This window comes from Agrilus planipennis, unplaced genomic scaffold (genome assembly GCF_000699045.2).
Source record: "Agrilus planipennis isolate EAB-ADULT unplaced genomic scaffold, Apla_2.0 scaffold143, whole genome shotgun sequence".
NCBI lineage: Eukaryota > Metazoa > Arthropoda > Insecta > Coleoptera > Buprestidae > Agrilus > Agrilus planipennis.
The window spans coordinates 415721-432249 of NW_020438887.1; the positions used below are offsets into that span (position 1 = coordinate 415721).

Here is a 16529-nt window from a genome sequence, read left to right on the forward strand (position 1 = left end):
AATATATATTTAGTAATACTGAAATACACGAAAACTTCACGACTTAAAGACAAAATTAGAAACGATTAATTTTCTTTCATTTCAATATATAAACAATTCGAAAACAACTTTTATTCTAAAACGTAATGATCATTGCAAAAAATGCCTAGAAAACTTATGAATGTGAGAAATAAATTTTTGGAAATAATAAACGAAAAGATTATGTTGACATTGTTGAGAATATGCTGGGCGAAATTAAGGAACTACAAATTTACTTTTTATATGCAGATTTGGAGAATTTATTATTTAATTGGAGATGTCAACAGGAAATCAAGAATTCAATACAGGATATATGATAATATTGTAGAAAGTGATTTCCTCCATAGCATTAGCATTAACTTAAATTGTAACTCTACCACTGAATAAATAAGATATAAAATTAAATAAGAGCCACTTAAAACTAAAATTTGAAAGAGGTGACTCAACCTGGTGTTATTTTGGTGTTTGGAAAATATATGTAGAAGAAAAAAATACAGACAATAAAGAACTATTTCAACTACGGGGTCATCTTTGTCTTCTCCAGCGTCGATCTGAAACAGATACGGTGGTAACAGATTAATAAAGAGCAATTAAAATTAATTATATCAAGTATCCTCACCTTAATTAACTGTAGACTGTAATGTTCCAAAGTTTACAGGTGTGAAAAGCAAACCCACTCCAGGAGGAATAGGGTAGCAGAAAATTTGCAATTTCAGTGGAATTCAAATTAACTTCATATGTTGCAATGCAAAAATGTAAACAGCTGATCAAGAGAACAATCCAGGAAAGATGATGCCCATGTAGACATTGGTTGTTTCAATAGGACCAAACTGACCTTTAATTCTTTCCCATTTGTTGAACAATCTGCAGAAATGAACAAAAAAACGGATTAAATACACTATTAATTACGGAAGACATTAAACACCTAAAAGAACGTATTAATTAATTACACTCACACATAAATAAGATATGAAATATAATAAAACATGTATCAAAAAGCAAGTTAAATAAATGAATTATAAAATGGCGAGTAACGTCACTTTTCATCATAACATAACATAGATGAATGTGAAACAATCATAGATTCACGATGTCAATTTATTTTAAGAACAACAGATAATCGTTGTCAGAAATAACATAGTTGAACAATGTCAATTTAGTAAGGACAATAGAGAACTGCTGAATGAAATACCATAGATGCACGATAACCTCAATTTGTGCTATGAACAGTAGATATTAAAATAAACACCACAACAGATTAACAAAGAGCATTAATACTAATCATATCATATATTCTCACCTTAATTAAATGAAGAATGCAACGTTCCAGAGTTTTAGAAGTGTGAAGAGCAAGTCAAATCCACGAACAATGACATGTTTGGTTTCCAAATAAATTTCCAGTTGTTCTATCTCATCAGCCCAAAATTAACTGCATAATGCTGTCCATGTAGACATCAGTTATTTAAGCACAACCAAACTGAACTTATTTGTTTCTCACTTGTTGGACAATCTGCAGAAATGGGCAAAAAAACATATTAATTAAACAAATAATTGCAGAAGGCATTAAACATCTAAAAGAAAGAACTAATTAATTACACTCTCATATAAATAAGACATGAAATACAACAAAACATACATCAAGAAGTGAAATCACTGAATTATTAATATTGGTAATTTTTTACATTAGTTGACATTGCTGTTTTTGCGTGGTTTTTACAGAAATTACGTTAAAAGGTGTGTAAGACACGGGAAATGTTGTTTGGTGTTGCGGAAAAGCGAAGCAAGTGGAAAATGTAAGGGGGGGGGTGAAGGGGGAACAGTAGTAAGAATGGGAATATTTGCAGGTTTTTTTGAGAAACGATGGAAATCATTGTAGTGTAGACGTTGTTGATGGTGTTGTAAAGGGTGAATGTGAGGAGGGGAGGAAAGGGGGGAAGGGGGGTAATGTAGTATACATGTAAATTTTGGCGGTATTGTTGGAGAAATGAGTGAAATTGGGTGAAACATGTTAGTAGTAGTGATAATTAGCGTAAAAGTCAATGATGTGGAAGAAGGGGGTGGAAGGGGGGGGGGTAGAAAATGACCAAAATTATGCAATGTAAGTAGTAAAATGTAACATGCAACTTACTTAACGTAAGGGGTGTTCGACAGGAGGGTACAGCTGCGCAACCGCCTGCCAAAAACAATGCCGTCGCAAGCGATGATCGGGAACCACCCTCCGAAAAATGCTGTCAGCAAGATAGGACGCTAAATGGTTCTTAACCAGTCCGGCCCTGGGCACATGCCTACGCACTTCCACCCACGAACGTTCAATGTTCTGGGTGTGTGCACCAGTACGTGCGTCAACGAAGTTTAGTTCATGATTCACAGTGAGATGGCGGTAGTCATGTTGGCTCAACAAATTATAACTACGCCAACCGTCTGTTATAATTGTTGAACCAGGCAACACATTATTCACTATAACGTTAACTAACGTTTCCGCACTTCGGTCCGGCACTGGGATGAGAAACATTTTTCCTGGATTAGAACCGCGTTCACCCCGTTCAATTCCGCCGAGTACCCATTGTCCGCGAAGAAGACGACCCCGGTTGTATTTTCGCTTCCCCAACTTTGCCTCGTCAATCTCCACTATCTTCCCCGGTCCACCTAATTTTGCCGATCGACGATAAACCCAGTCGATAAGAACTTCCCTTATGAACGAGAACCAGTCCACCACAGTTCTCGTTGAAAGACCAGTCTCTCGATGGGCATAATAGACTCGGGGTGCATTTCGGGAAAGATAAATGGTCACCAACGTGCACGCCTGAACAATGGGTATTCGCGAATGATTAAAAAATGTCCCTCTTAACGCGGTATCGCGAAATGAGCATTGTCGGCGGCGGTTCCCTTTGTATGACAGGCGTCGGCAGTCGTATCGCCACTGGTTCCCAACTTCTTTTAACTTCAATCTTTTGTCGCACTTGGGGCAGACAGTATGACACGACACAACCCCGTGTTTTATTAAAAATTGAAGTAATGCGTTTTTGTCGTCAATGAGCCGCGTGAATTCCGCATCTGTTAATTCACATTTGCTGCATGTATTGAAACCGCACGACTGAACGGTTGGAAATGAACGAATGGTATCAAAATGATCCATTATTGTAATGAACGGCAGGCAAAAATTTTGAAAATATAGCAAACAACAAACAAGAAACTGATGCGTAAAAACGCATAATCAGCTTAAATACTTTCCCCATCCCCTTCTTACATATAACTTCTAATAACCAATAGGACGATTACGTTTGTTTTTCTTTACGGCATAGGGCCATGTGTTTTAAGTAACACTTCCCAATTCCTCGGGCCAAACTATGGCACCAACGACTAGGGATGCGGAAACACACATGCTAAGTTACATGTACCTGTTACCTAACCAGCTGTAACTTGATAGTGTAAAACCACTCTTCCAGACTCTTTATAATTGTTTCTAAACAGTATGGGACATCTGACATGACGTTCAAGAAAAACTACTTTACAGTATGGCTAATAGGAGAAAAAGACGAAATACAGGCTATTTGCAAATAACATTCACATTCACACATCCCCATGTACTAAAACAATTCAATTCCCATACATTTTGCAATTTTTACTATTGAACGATTACTTTCACCGTAGTTTTATTGTAATTTTGTCTTAATTACTTCGTAATTGTAACAAGTGTAGAGGTAGTGAAGGCTAACTTTTTTAACGTACTGCTAAAATTAAGTCGTAACAAGGGTAAAATTTTAATACCACCACCAAAAATAGCTATATACTAAAGTAAAGGTTGTGTTATTTATTTAAAAAACAACAATGGTAAATAGTAACAATATGCTAACAATACTAAAGGTCCATTTTCAACCATGTTTTTAAAATTACAAAATAAGTAAAACACCAAAAGCCAACTTCGAAGAAATAGAAACCTAAAACACACTAACAATAACGTATGCATGTGAAATTCGATAATCTTTTACAACACTCGATGACAGTTTTATGCGACAGGGCTACTTCACTTCCCATTAGTCGCCAACCCTGGCGCCTCTCCGTTGATTCCGTGTGATGCCTACGTACACCATCATTCGTAAGCATAACATTTTCTTTATGTTTATAGGCGCCCGGGTAGGTAATAGGTGTCAGTGTGTATGTTATCCCCAATGTCTGACGCGCTACAGTCCTGATTCTCAATCGCAATTCTCTAATTTTCTCACGTTTTTAGTAGTAAAAATTCATCGTGTTTACGGAAACAATCATAATTACGTGACATTATTCCAACCTATCAGCCCGCCTTCGGCGGGCAGGGGCATTAAACAAACTCCAGTCTGTCATAAATCTACCTAACTAAACAATGACGTCATCCAGCCCTATTTTACGGGAACAGCTGACGAAAATTCATCGTGTTTGCGGAAACAATCATAATTACGTGACATTATTCCAACCTATCAGCCCGCCTTCGGCGGGCAGGGGCATTAAACAAACTCCAGTCTGTCATAAATCTACCAACTAAACAATGACGTCATCCAGCCCTATTTTACGGGAACAGCTGACGAAAATTCATCGTGTTTGCGGAAACAATCATAATTACGTGACATTATTCCAACCTATCAGCCCGCCTTCGGCGGGCAGGGGCATTAAACAAACTCCAGTCTGTCATAAATCTACCTAACTAAACAATGACGTCATCCAGCCCTATTTTACGGGAACAGCTGACGAAAATTCATCGTGTTTGCGGAAACAATCATAATTACGTGACATTATTCCAACCTATCAGCCCGCCTTCGGCGGGCAGGGGCATTTAACATACTCCAGTCTGTCATAAATCTATCTAACTAAACAATGACGTCATCCAGCCGTATTTCACGGGAACAGCTGACGAGCGGCACGAACAGCTGACGAAGGGCTGCGGCCAGGGCCGTACTTACCGAAATTTCCTCCAATAAAGAAAACTTTAGGAGGCTATATCTCAAGCCACATTGGTTTCCGCATCGAATTAATACTACCACACGACTCTACTAGGTGAGTACTATCTACCTGACTAAACTTCATGTCTCAATTCCAATGTCAACTAATGTAAAAAATGACCTTAATATTAATTATATCATTTATTCTCACCTTAAATAACAGTAGCGGGCAACGTTTCGACACTTTACAAATGTGAAGAGTAAACCAAACCCAGGAAGAATGGCCACAAGTTTAGTGATTTTGAAATAAATTTCCAGTTGTTCATGCACAAGATGAAGATGATAATAGAATACCAAGTCCAGAAAAAGCGACAATACCATTGTAGATACTGGTTGCTGCACAACATCAAAATCAACTCCATTGTTCTCTCTCCTTCTCATTTACAGTCCATCTGTAGAAATTGGCGAAAAAATGATTAATTATAAAATAAAATAATTAAGCAGAACATCACAGCCGAAGTTAACAATTGTTCCTGCTTTTGCTAATCAAAATTTCGTTTGTAATAAAACCCATACAAATGATCGTAAAGATATTTCCCGAAGATAAGAAAATGAAACATAAACACCCAAAAACTCCAAATACAAACGTTGAAGAAGCCTCAGTTGCCAGAAGTATTTCAACATGTAAAATTTAATAAAAACAAAATTAATTACCATCTTACCTCTCGGTAATAAAGTCTTCAAAAGAAATGCACCATCTGTGTGTAGGCTGAACTGCTGGACGAAACATTACTTGGCATTGGTAAGGGGAAAATGCATTCCAAGGTGTATCTAGAAAAAAACAAATGAGTCAAAAATAATAATTTTATAGATCAAGAAAACTATAATGAACGAAAACACCGATTCTATTACATACAACTCAATTATTTGACAAAATCAACTTTATTTATACTGAACGAGTAGCTTATAATTATTCACAAAATCGATCGATATGCATAAACAAGTTTCCAGGCTTTTCCTAGATTAACGAATATGGCGGAATAACGCTTACACCGTCCATTTACTTAACAGTTTAATTAACAAGAATCGTAAAAATAATACGATACCCGAACAATAAAAATACATACCACGTATAAAACCGTTACTCCAGAACCTATTGCGATACAAATTTTGTATGTACCATTACTTTTTCCAATTTCTTTTAATCAAAAATGCACATAAAAGTCACGAGCAGTACATGACACAGTGGATGCAGCAGACCAGTGAAAAGTGAACAAGAAGGAAGTACGTCATCAACATTTTGTTAATTTCGAAGAAAGTAGTAATATATTTCTTTCACTAAATAATCGTTGGTTATTGCATAATTCTAGCTTAAAAAAATCTTTGATAAAATTTGAATACATCAACTATAAGTAATTATCACGATAATTAGATAAAACGAGCATTATTGTAAATTAAAAATCACGAAAATGCAACTGGTTACGAGATTATCCGAACGTTAGCGAAGTTGACGGAAACGAGCGCCGTAGGCACGACATATAAAAGCGCGAAATATTTAAAATTCGAAGAAAATAAGCAATAAAACATTTCATATACCTTCAAATGTTTCAGGAACAGAAGAAAATTCTATTCTTGAGACATTTAATTGTGTTTTTAATTATTGTTACCAAGTATTGAATCACTGTCGAATAAATTACTAATCAACATGTTTATTTTTAGCAGTGCAAAGATGTCTTGTGTGTTGCCGGAAATTTCAAATTTTACTAAGTTATATTTTGCCATACTTTTCTTTTCTTAAACATATATATAAAATATTTAGCAATATTGACACACGATAACTTCACGACTTAAAACAAAATTAGAAATGATTAATTTCCGTTCATTTAAATATGTAAACGATTCGAATACAAGCTTTATTCTAATAAAAAAATGAGAATCATTATGAAAATTGATGAGTTTGAAAACGTAATTAACATCATTGCAAAAAATGTCTAGAAGGGTTATGAACGTTGTAAATAGATTTCTAGGAATAATAGCACAGAAATTAACTTTTTACATGCAGATTTGGACAATCTTGCTGATGCCAGTAAAGAATACGTTGAACAATTTCACCAACACATTAAAGAAATTCAGAAAAGATGTCATAAGCGGATAAAAACAATTGTTATAAAGAAAATATAATAGATTCTTTACTAAATAAAATGCGAAAGAGATTATTCCTAAAGAATTTCTTTGCCTCCCCAAATACAATTTCATCCTCCATGTTACTATCAAAATATGCCATAGATTAAATTTCTGGTAAATAATAAAGAGAAGATGAATACTTTACAGAAAAAATACCAAATAAATTGCGGAAATAGTGAGGCCATTTACATTGTCCTGAGTAACTGAGCCTTAAAATGAGCACAAAAGGCCCATCTGACAAAGAAAATAATACAGGTCAATGTAATTTTAAGTAACACCTACCAAGTGTTTTCTTTTCAACATTTTGAGTAATATTAAGCATATGTTTCATCAAGTAATTAACACAGTGAAATCAGTTTATAGTGAGCAACATGATTCCTTTACACTTTCCCTGCGACGACGTTTGGTGTGTGTGTGTGTGTGCCTTGGTTCTTGTATTATCAGTGGCAAGTTGATAGTTCAAAATTACGCATGGTGATTTGTAAAACAAAATGATATCGCAACGCCGTAAAAAGGGTTGAGATGATTGATGAATGAAATTTTTTTTAAATAAAATCATAATTAAGAAAATGAAGTGAGTTGACATCTTAATTCAAAAAAGAACTGTAGGTACCTAAAGAAAAATTAAATATTGTTGAACTTTTATAACACTTAAGTTTTTTATCACTCCTTTCGATGTTATTATATGTATAATAAATCTTCTAGGATGACTGTTTAGAATTAAATATTAAACGAATCATTAAGACTGGTTTCATTTTCAATGTAATTTACTTTCAAATTTAAAAATTCTGACATAAGAACGATTGTTTAATTTGTTTATAATTTTCATGTAATAGATACTTTAAAATGAACTACTTAGTCAGATTGTCAAATTAAATTTTAAAGTTTAACACCACTGTACAATTGCAAAACCTAGTTTGTAGAATTGTAAGAGCAGTTAAAAACTGAGAACACCAATAAGTAAATTAATAAATACAAAATAGAATAAAATACCCTCAAAATTTTATTTATTTATTAAAACTCGAAGGGCATCATCAGGAGTACAAATATTAATATGTAGAACTTCACGAAGTGTCTTTTATTCTATTTTATATTTATAAAGTGTTTCATCAAGAGCTTTCGGATAATTAACTCTTTATAATAAACAAATGATCTTGTCTTTAATGCAAGATTATGTTTACTCAAGAACATAATGAACAAGGCGATCGATGTACTAATATATTCACAAGCTAATACTACATAGGATGGTCATAAGTACGCACTTACAATAAGGTGAAAGTGGTACGTGTAATAACTGCGGAATCTAATTTAAGACAGGTTAGAATCTCAGGTCTCTACAGATGTTCACCTCATGAAGAAGACAATTTCATTAGTGATCTTAATTTTTGAAAAATTTTTTAGAAAAATGCTTTATAGGATTATCCTATTGTATCTTAAATGCTGATAAACAACTATACCAAATTAGTAATGCTAAAAATATGAACTCGGAAAGTATCTACTATTACAAATATTCCAGGTAAACAGGTATAGGTAAATAAGCCAACGTCTCGAGTCGCAAAAGCCATAAAAGTGTCATCTAAAGCGACTCGCCTACCTAAAACATTTCACCAATAAAAGTATACCAAAATTTTATTTCTGCCCAAATTTCCCATTTCAAATCGGCTTTGCACTGTAATAATTATGTATAACTGGTAATTTATGCTGTTAATGATTTACAGCTTTTGCGACTCGAAACAATGGCTTAACTATGAGAAATGATCAAACCGATTTTAGGATTTACCTATTTTTGATGTTAGCTACTAGGACATATCTGTGAATGTATATTTATGTTAGGTTTCAACCCTCTTGTATAAATACCACTTTATTCATATTACTAATTCCACTTTGATAATTGCATAACAGCCGAAACAATATTGTTAGAATCCAAATAAAGTTGTGAAACAAATAAAAGTTACTATTTAAACATGTCTCACCAAGAGCCAAGCCAGAAATCCATTTCATTAATAATAAAATCTTGTTAAGTAGTAATAATGCTATGTATTTTAGGCGACGGGACATGCGTTTTTTTTTGTGCTGATATGAGCTCTCATTTCTCATGTTACGAATTATTGTTTTTATTATGTTTTGATCATGTACTTATCTTCTTGTATGAAAGTAATTGAGCAGTTTCAGAAAAATATTGTTAAGTCGATTGGATTGTAAATGAAGGAGAGGTGAATGTGTACTTATAGGTAAGGTTGAGAAAAAAAGTAGTTGTAGAAAAGATTAAAAAAAAAAGGAGACGAAATAACGATTGGCGGGTTCCTCTATTTATTTTGAATAACCAATGAAAATTGCTGAACATTCTTTGAGTAATTTCTTAGTACAATAACAATAAAAATAAAAAAATTGTAAGAAGTAGCCGGTTACCACCGATCTGGTGGACTGTTACAAGACAGCCGCATTAAACCTTGCCGTTTTTATTTTGACGTAAGAGGTTGCCTTGTTCGAAAACGATTTATTTAAACAACTCATACGGTCCCTTAAGGGAATTTAGTAGTACACCGAAAGTTCTAAGGGATATGCAGCGTAAGGGAAACCTGAAGAAGAAGGCGGAGATATGGTAGGAATTATTTGCAACTAGTCGCTCTTTTTCGCAATTTTTATCAGTCCCATCATGCGTACATCATTCACCGTTTGCTTTTAGACAGAGAGGATTTCATATAAACATGTATGCATCACTGTTAATCTATCAAAATAGCTGTTTAAAACGAAATGTACTTTATAACCAAACCAGACAGGTATCTTTAGAACGAATAATTTAACAATTTAAACAATATTCTCATTTCAGTGGTACTAGACATATTAATTAAAAAATCTCAATTATGAATGTATAAAAATTATGTTCGTTCGTCATATTTTGAAATTATCTGGTTTCTTATTGTTGTTGCATTGTTTACCTACATTAAATAATATTTCTCTATACTTGTCGTTTTAGATCATTACATTATGAAACTATCGTTATTTAGAATTGTTTATCAAACTAACTAAATCCCCAAAAATATTTAATTTTCTTACCCTCTAATTCTGTAACTTCTTATGCATTCAAAAAGGAACCAATTACACGTCAAACTTCTTCTTCAGCAATTGACTCCCCACTATGATTATTATCTTATTTCCAGGGAAGAAAAGAACATTTTCATAGCTCTTCTTTGAAGCTAAATGGAGATAGAAACATAACAACTTTAATGTCTTTCCCTCAGACCAATAAATAATTATTTTATTTGCAAATTATTCATAAATTAAGTTGATTTCCTAATTATTTTAGTTAGTGAAAAATAAATTAAGCTTTCCTATTTGTGTCATCTTGTTCGAAAAATTGTTTATTTGTAGNAATCGTTGAAATGTTTGTAAAAGTTCTATTAAATCATTAGCAGATATAAGACATCGAAATTCACCTGCACAGCTACATCGCGTAGTTAAATTTTCCAGTTTAATCTGCATAAAATTTAACAAAAACAAAAAAATAAATAAAAATAAAATATGAAAATGATCCCATTGCATCAATAAATTTGTAAAAAATCATCACTTACCTGAGAACATTTCTTGCATTGCAAATCCTGCAAATTGTACGTGGTACACTAGTACTAAACAAAACTTCTTAAAATTATTAAAAGCTACAATCTTACCCCAAAGTAATCCAGGAAGGTTTACTAGTGTGAAAGAAATGATACATTCAGGAAAAGCACTTCATAACATTAAAATTATTACACACTACCATTAATCATTTCCATGGTCCTTGGTAGATATTGTAAAGCCTGCAGAAAACAACAAAAATTTTAATTAGTTTAGGTACAGCAACTATGTACCTATTTCATTTAAATGAACTTTCCATATACATAATTAAAGTAATATCTATATTAATAGATGCTTCATTTTCAAATTTTACAAAATCATTTACAGTTATCAGGACGTTTGAAACAAATAACATTTGTATTTATTTTCTAATATTTTTGGACATCTTACCACTTAACAACAAGGCCTTCAAGAGGAAATATACACATTTTGTTTAGGTCAAATACCTGGATGAAAAAAAGTATTCCCAAGTTTATCTGTGGAAAGAAAAGAACAAAAATGAAAATTGAAAAATAACGATAAGGTTAATGGATGAAAACAGTAATTCCCCTACAAATTATGTGATACAATTGAATTGTTTTACAAAATGAATTTCATTGATACCGAACGAGTAGCTATTATTTTTCACAAAATAGGTGGATATGCATAAACAAGCTTCCAGGCTTTTCCTACATTATCAAATATGCCGGAGTAACACTGCACTATTCATTTACTTAACAATTTGTTTAATGGGAATCCTAAAAATAATCCGATACTCCAATAATAAGATACATACCACATATAAAACTGTAATTCCAGAACCTCTCCTGATACAATTTTTTTATCAAAAATGCGCATAACAAGGACGAAGCATAACGATGGGCAGTAAACCAGTGAACGAGAGTACGTCAGCAACGTTCATCAACATTTTGTTATGATTGTATTAATCTGGTCGAAGGAAATTATACTTAACGAATATCACTCTTTTGTTAAATAATCGTTGGTTGTTGTATAATGACAATTTAAAAAATACTCTGATAAAGTTTAAATACACCCACCATAACAAATTATCTCCACAAGATAAAACCATAGATAATAGATACCATAGATAGATACACAAACGGAGTATCGCAATGAGTTCAAATAAGATTATCCACAGATGAAGTGATTATTCGAATCCATAGATAATCACCATTCGAATGTTACCAAAATTGACGGAACTGGCGCGAAATACTCAAAATTCGAAGCATAAAAACATTTTTTGAATAAATAGCAATTTTTTACTGTTTCTTTTGCAGAATGTTTTTTTAAAGTAATTAATATAGTAACCAAATCATATTGGTATGTCATTCATTTCAGCTTTTAAAAATAAGGCAAATATAAACAAGTAAAATAACCTTTCTTCATTTCAATGTATAAACAATTTATAAAATCGAAGTTCGTTTGAAGAACGGTTAACAAATACTTCGGGTATAAATTGCAGTGTCTTGGTTTTCATGAAATTTTGACAAATTGTAAGAAACGAGTGCTTTCGAATTTAAATAATTTACCAGAATTTGGGCCACAATCTTATTTCAGTATTTGTTTAAGCGTCTTTTTGTATTCATGCCCATTTGTAACGAATTAGAAGCAAATTAAAAAATCAATCAATTTATACCTACTATTTTTCAGCAAAATTTAGCAATCGCCTTTATCACAAAAAATTTCTCGATTTGAACAAAGTAGTCTATATTTTAATCATCATTATATAAAAAAAGTTGTGAGATGTGTAGCTGAATCCTTACCGTTTTTTTAACGTTAAGTTAATGTTCAGGGTAGGCTAGCATGAGCAAGACAGGCCCGCACGTACCCCTCCCTCCCGCCATCGTTTTGTCACTGCATCTATGGATGAAAAAAACTTACAAAGTTATCAATGTTTGGACAGACGATTAAAAATTCATTGCTTTGTTTTTATCGTTACTATATGGAAACTAAAAGACGGGTACATTATTTTTCTCTTACTTAAACACTCGCTATTTTTGATTAAGAAGCATTTTCTTGACTATTATTACATTATTATGCTTTCCTCATCTCAATAATAGAAGATTTAATTAAGAAATAAACAGTACAATTTTCCCAAATACAGTTAACAAAGGTATTTTTAATTGTACAAATCTTTCTCAGAAAACACATAAAAGTTGTAGTGCACAGTACACAGCATAAAAATATTTAAATTAGACAAAAAGTATCAAAAAAAAAGTCCAAACATTCGTTCCAATCAGCAGTGTTTAGTGTTATTAAATCGTGATTATTTTCTTAAACTGTTTATGTACCAAATTAATTTAAATACCTACAGTATTTTATTAAAATCAAAAAAAATTTCTGCTTACAAATTTCGACTAACACTGTAACATAGTACTGTAATATTTCTACCTTTATCGAGAGGCACTGTATCTTTTTTATTTATCCTAAACTACAGCGCACCCATTTAATTTTGCGCGAACGTATCATACTAATTTAATTTTATTCTTTTGTATTAATAATTTTAAATACTAGCAATCGCTTGTCCTTCATAGACAACCCATTATACTGCAAAGCGTTCTCATCGTCCGTTCAGTTGCTATAGTTGGCGCTCAACCTCGACTATTTTATTACATTTTGGTGCTTTCAGTTCGTTTCATAAAAAAGAAAATAATTTATTAAGAAATAAAAACGTCTTTAAATTAAGGGTTGAAAGTGCATTCCGCCAATTTCTAATTACAAAATTCATTTAACTGATGCCTCACAACAATTCCAATATATATATTGATACTTTCAGTTCATTTAATAAGGGGAAAATTAATTTATTAAGAAATAATACGTCTTTAAATTGAAATTAATGGGCTCCCTGGTGACTTTCAACTATAAAACTCTTTTCACTGATACGTCACAATAACATTAATACATTTTGATACTATCAGTTCATTTAATACGGGAAAGTTTATCAAGAATTAAAAACGACGTTTCTAAGTTGGGGTATAAGTATAACCAGGTAATTTCCAACTACGAATTTTTTTTCACTGTTGACCAATAACAACCTTAATACATTTTGCTATTTATATTAATATATCGAGAAATAAAAACGTTTTTAAATTGGGGTTTGAATGTGTATCCATGTAATTTACAACTACAAAATTAATTTCACTGATCGCTCACAGCAACTTTATTATAATTTGGTATTTTCAGCTAGTTTAACACGGGAGAAATTAATTTTCAATTTAAATAAATAGCAATAATAATAATTAATAATAATTCTTTTGTACAACTATGTATATTTTTAAGTGGTTAATAAACAATAAAAAGTAAAAAACTGAACCCTACCTTTCCGATATATTGTTGACGAATTAATGTTGCGAATTTGAATGTATATTGTGAAATGCGTAGATAAAGTGATATGTGTAATACCCTACACCATTATGCACTTGTTGGCTTAAACAGCAACAAAAAATTAAAGATTAAAAGTCTATAAAAATCAAAGGACAGTCTCAACTAACAAAGAAAATGTGATACTTTTTAAGGCAATTGTAACTACTTTACCCACATTATGTAATTTTTAACTGGTTGTATGTTGTTTTACAAATATTACAAATTTGCTGCAGCTAAGACAGAAAAACGATTACTTGATTAATGCAGAATAATAAATTACTGGCCTTACAATGACAGTCTGAGTCTTATGACAAAATAATTTACGTTACGAGTGAAAAAACATATAACTAATTAAAGACAATCAAAGTAGCTTTAACAAATAAACAATTAGTTGTCCTTTTTCCAGACATGAAAATTAAATAGAACACTGTTGTTAAACAAAGATAAAGTATTTCTTATCTTATAAACCTGCTAAATTTGTTCTAATAAAATTCATTATTCAATTTTTAATAGTTTGAATTCCGAATTCCTGAAGTAAATAACAACAGTACTACAACAGATTAATAACATTAACTCAAGAGTTTTGGTCGTAGTTTAAACCAGGTATTTGGAAAATCTCTTATTTATAACAGCTTAAAATTGCACTTACCTAATATGGTTGATAAAAATTGAACAAAGTTTAAATTTTTAGCCCTTTTTATCACAAAGTGAATTTCTAGTAGAAACAGCTTTACATTTACATACCAATTGAAATTTAGATTAATATAGTATCAAGTAAAGTAAGAAAAAAGTCATAAGTATTGCATAATGCAACTTACTTTGATGTTTTATTTGAAACTGTTGTTGAAAATAAAACATTTAAAAAAATAATCAACAGATCTTCCTCAGAAGAGTTTTTATACATGAAATCACATTTAGATTGTAAAGTTGTTAAAGTAAAAAAAGATACTCACTGAACACTTAAATTTCCTATCTATAAATAAATAAATTTAATAATATGTTAAAAATCAACATTAAACAAAATTTTCTTAAGAGTTTCATAAGCACTATTAATGATTCCCCAACTAAGACACGCTCTCATAACATTTGTATGTAAACCGTAGTATAAATATCGTATTTTTCCACCTCTCATTTGGTACATATGTTTCATAGCATGTATTAAACCATGAAACTCGCCACCTAGTTGACTCTGCATAGTAATTTTGGCAACATTAAGAGGATAGAATAAAGCAGAAAGTATAATTCCAATTGCAGCTCCCGAAAGAAAATTTATCACTGATCTAGGAAGTCTCTTATCATCGTGAAATCTTTCATGTAACTCTTCTCTGATGACAAAAAATAACACATTTGATGGGCCATTTCTTAATAAAATTGGCACTAAGCCTCTGTAATACTCCTTGACACCATACTCCAATCCTACAACTTTAAATGCATGAAAGGTGTTTCTAAAATGATGATGATATGCAGAGTCAGCTAAGAGTGTTTGAATTCGTTCAAAAGGCATTAAAATTGCTTCAGCTGTTCCTGCAAGAATAGCAGCTATAGATTTTGCAAGATATGGATTTGTTCCATAATTTACTAGTGGTTTTCTAGTTTCTTCATAAACCCCAAACATTATAGAAACTGAAAACGTTTTTTGACATAAAGGAGGTAGCATTCCCCTATATAAAAATTCGATACCTTCATTTTGAAGTTGTAAGAAAGCACTTGAAGCTTTCATACCATGTAACATCTACAACATTTTATTTACATTATTATATAAAGTAAATAATAAATACTCTNCATTTTTTTAGCTTGTTTTGAAAGGGCTTTATATTCATACCTACATAAACAACATTAGAAATATGCAAATATAATAAATAAAAATTCGATACCTTCATTTTGAAGTTGTAAGAAAGCACTTGAAGCTTTCATACCATGTAACATCTACAACATTTTATTTACATTATTATATAAAGTAAATAATAAATACTCTAACCTGTCGAAATATGATCTTGTTAACGGGATAGGTTATTGTTATGTTAATAAATGCTGCTCCCCAACCACACACAAATTCTTTCCACCCGAAAATTGTGCTTCCAGGAGGTGGTATAGTCTTTGTGGTGCTCATTTTCAACATAATTGTTCCAAAACTTTCATTTTTGTATCAATATCCCAATAAATTGCAGGTTAGACAATTTTAAAATTATTCGAAAAATGTTTCTGTTTAGCGTTTTATATTTACAACCAGGGGCATGGCAAACACAACTAGTAGTAACATATTGCCATTCTAGATATGAATGTATAATTAACTACCCCATACGACTTTAATTTTTTCAAAATTATTGAATAATGCAATGGCAATTGAGTATAAAAAGTGCTAAAACTATTAATTTTACTCATCACTCCTCATTACTCTTCCAAAATGTCAACGATGTCAACTGCATAGACCATAGA

At 31.9% G+C, this 16529-nt stretch overlaps 2 protein-coding genes across 4 annotated transcripts; both read right to left on the reverse strand.

Moving 5' to 3' along the window:
* Window positions 1–540: 540 nt before the first annotated feature.
* Window positions 541–11789, reverse strand: LOC108737443. Of its 3 annotated transcripts, XR_001937855.2 has the most exons (9): window positions 11506–11788; window positions 11121–11206; window positions 10784–10912; window positions 10173–10312; window positions 5654–5762; window positions 5143–5383; window positions 1319–1528; window positions 638–882; window positions 541–569 (listed from the first exon to the last, which is right to left on the reverse strand). XR_001937855.2 is itself a non-coding variant. In XM_018470288.1 (7 exons), exon 7 carries the CDS (start codon window positions 3152–3154, stop codon window positions 2147–2149), a length of 1008 nt encoding a protein of 335 aa, XP_018325790.1. In that variant the 5' UTR covers window positions 3155–3956; window positions 5143–5383; window positions 5654–5762; window positions 10173–10312; window positions 10784–10912; window positions 11121–11206; window positions 11506–11789; the 3' UTR covers window positions 1537–2146. The 3 variants fall into 3 exon arrangements, 2 of the variants coding, with proteins under 2 accessions (XP_018325790.1, XP_018325791.1); XM_018470288.1 differs by lacking the exons at window positions 541–569; window positions 638–882; window positions 1319–1528 and adding an exon at window positions 1537–3956 and having other exon boundaries at window positions 11506–11789; XM_018470289.1 differs by lacking the exons at window positions 541–569; window positions 638–882; window positions 1319–1528; ... (2 more) ...; window positions 11121–11206; window positions 11506–11788 and adding exons at window positions 1537–3956; window positions 6059–6657.
* A 3102-nt stretch (window positions 11790–14891) lies between these two features.
* On the reverse strand, window positions 14892–16510 carry LOC108737420 (solute carrier family 25 member 51). The gene is made up of 2 exons (XM_018470251.2): window positions 16072–16510; window positions 14892–15825 (listed from the first exon to the last, which is right to left on the reverse strand). Exons 1-2 carry the CDS (start codon window positions 16210–16212, stop codon window positions 15094–15096), a joined length of 873 nt encoding a protein of 290 aa, XP_018325753.2. The 5' UTR covers window positions 16213–16510; the 3' UTR covers window positions 14892–15093.
* Between the last annotated feature and the right edge of the window lie 19 nt (window positions 16511–16529).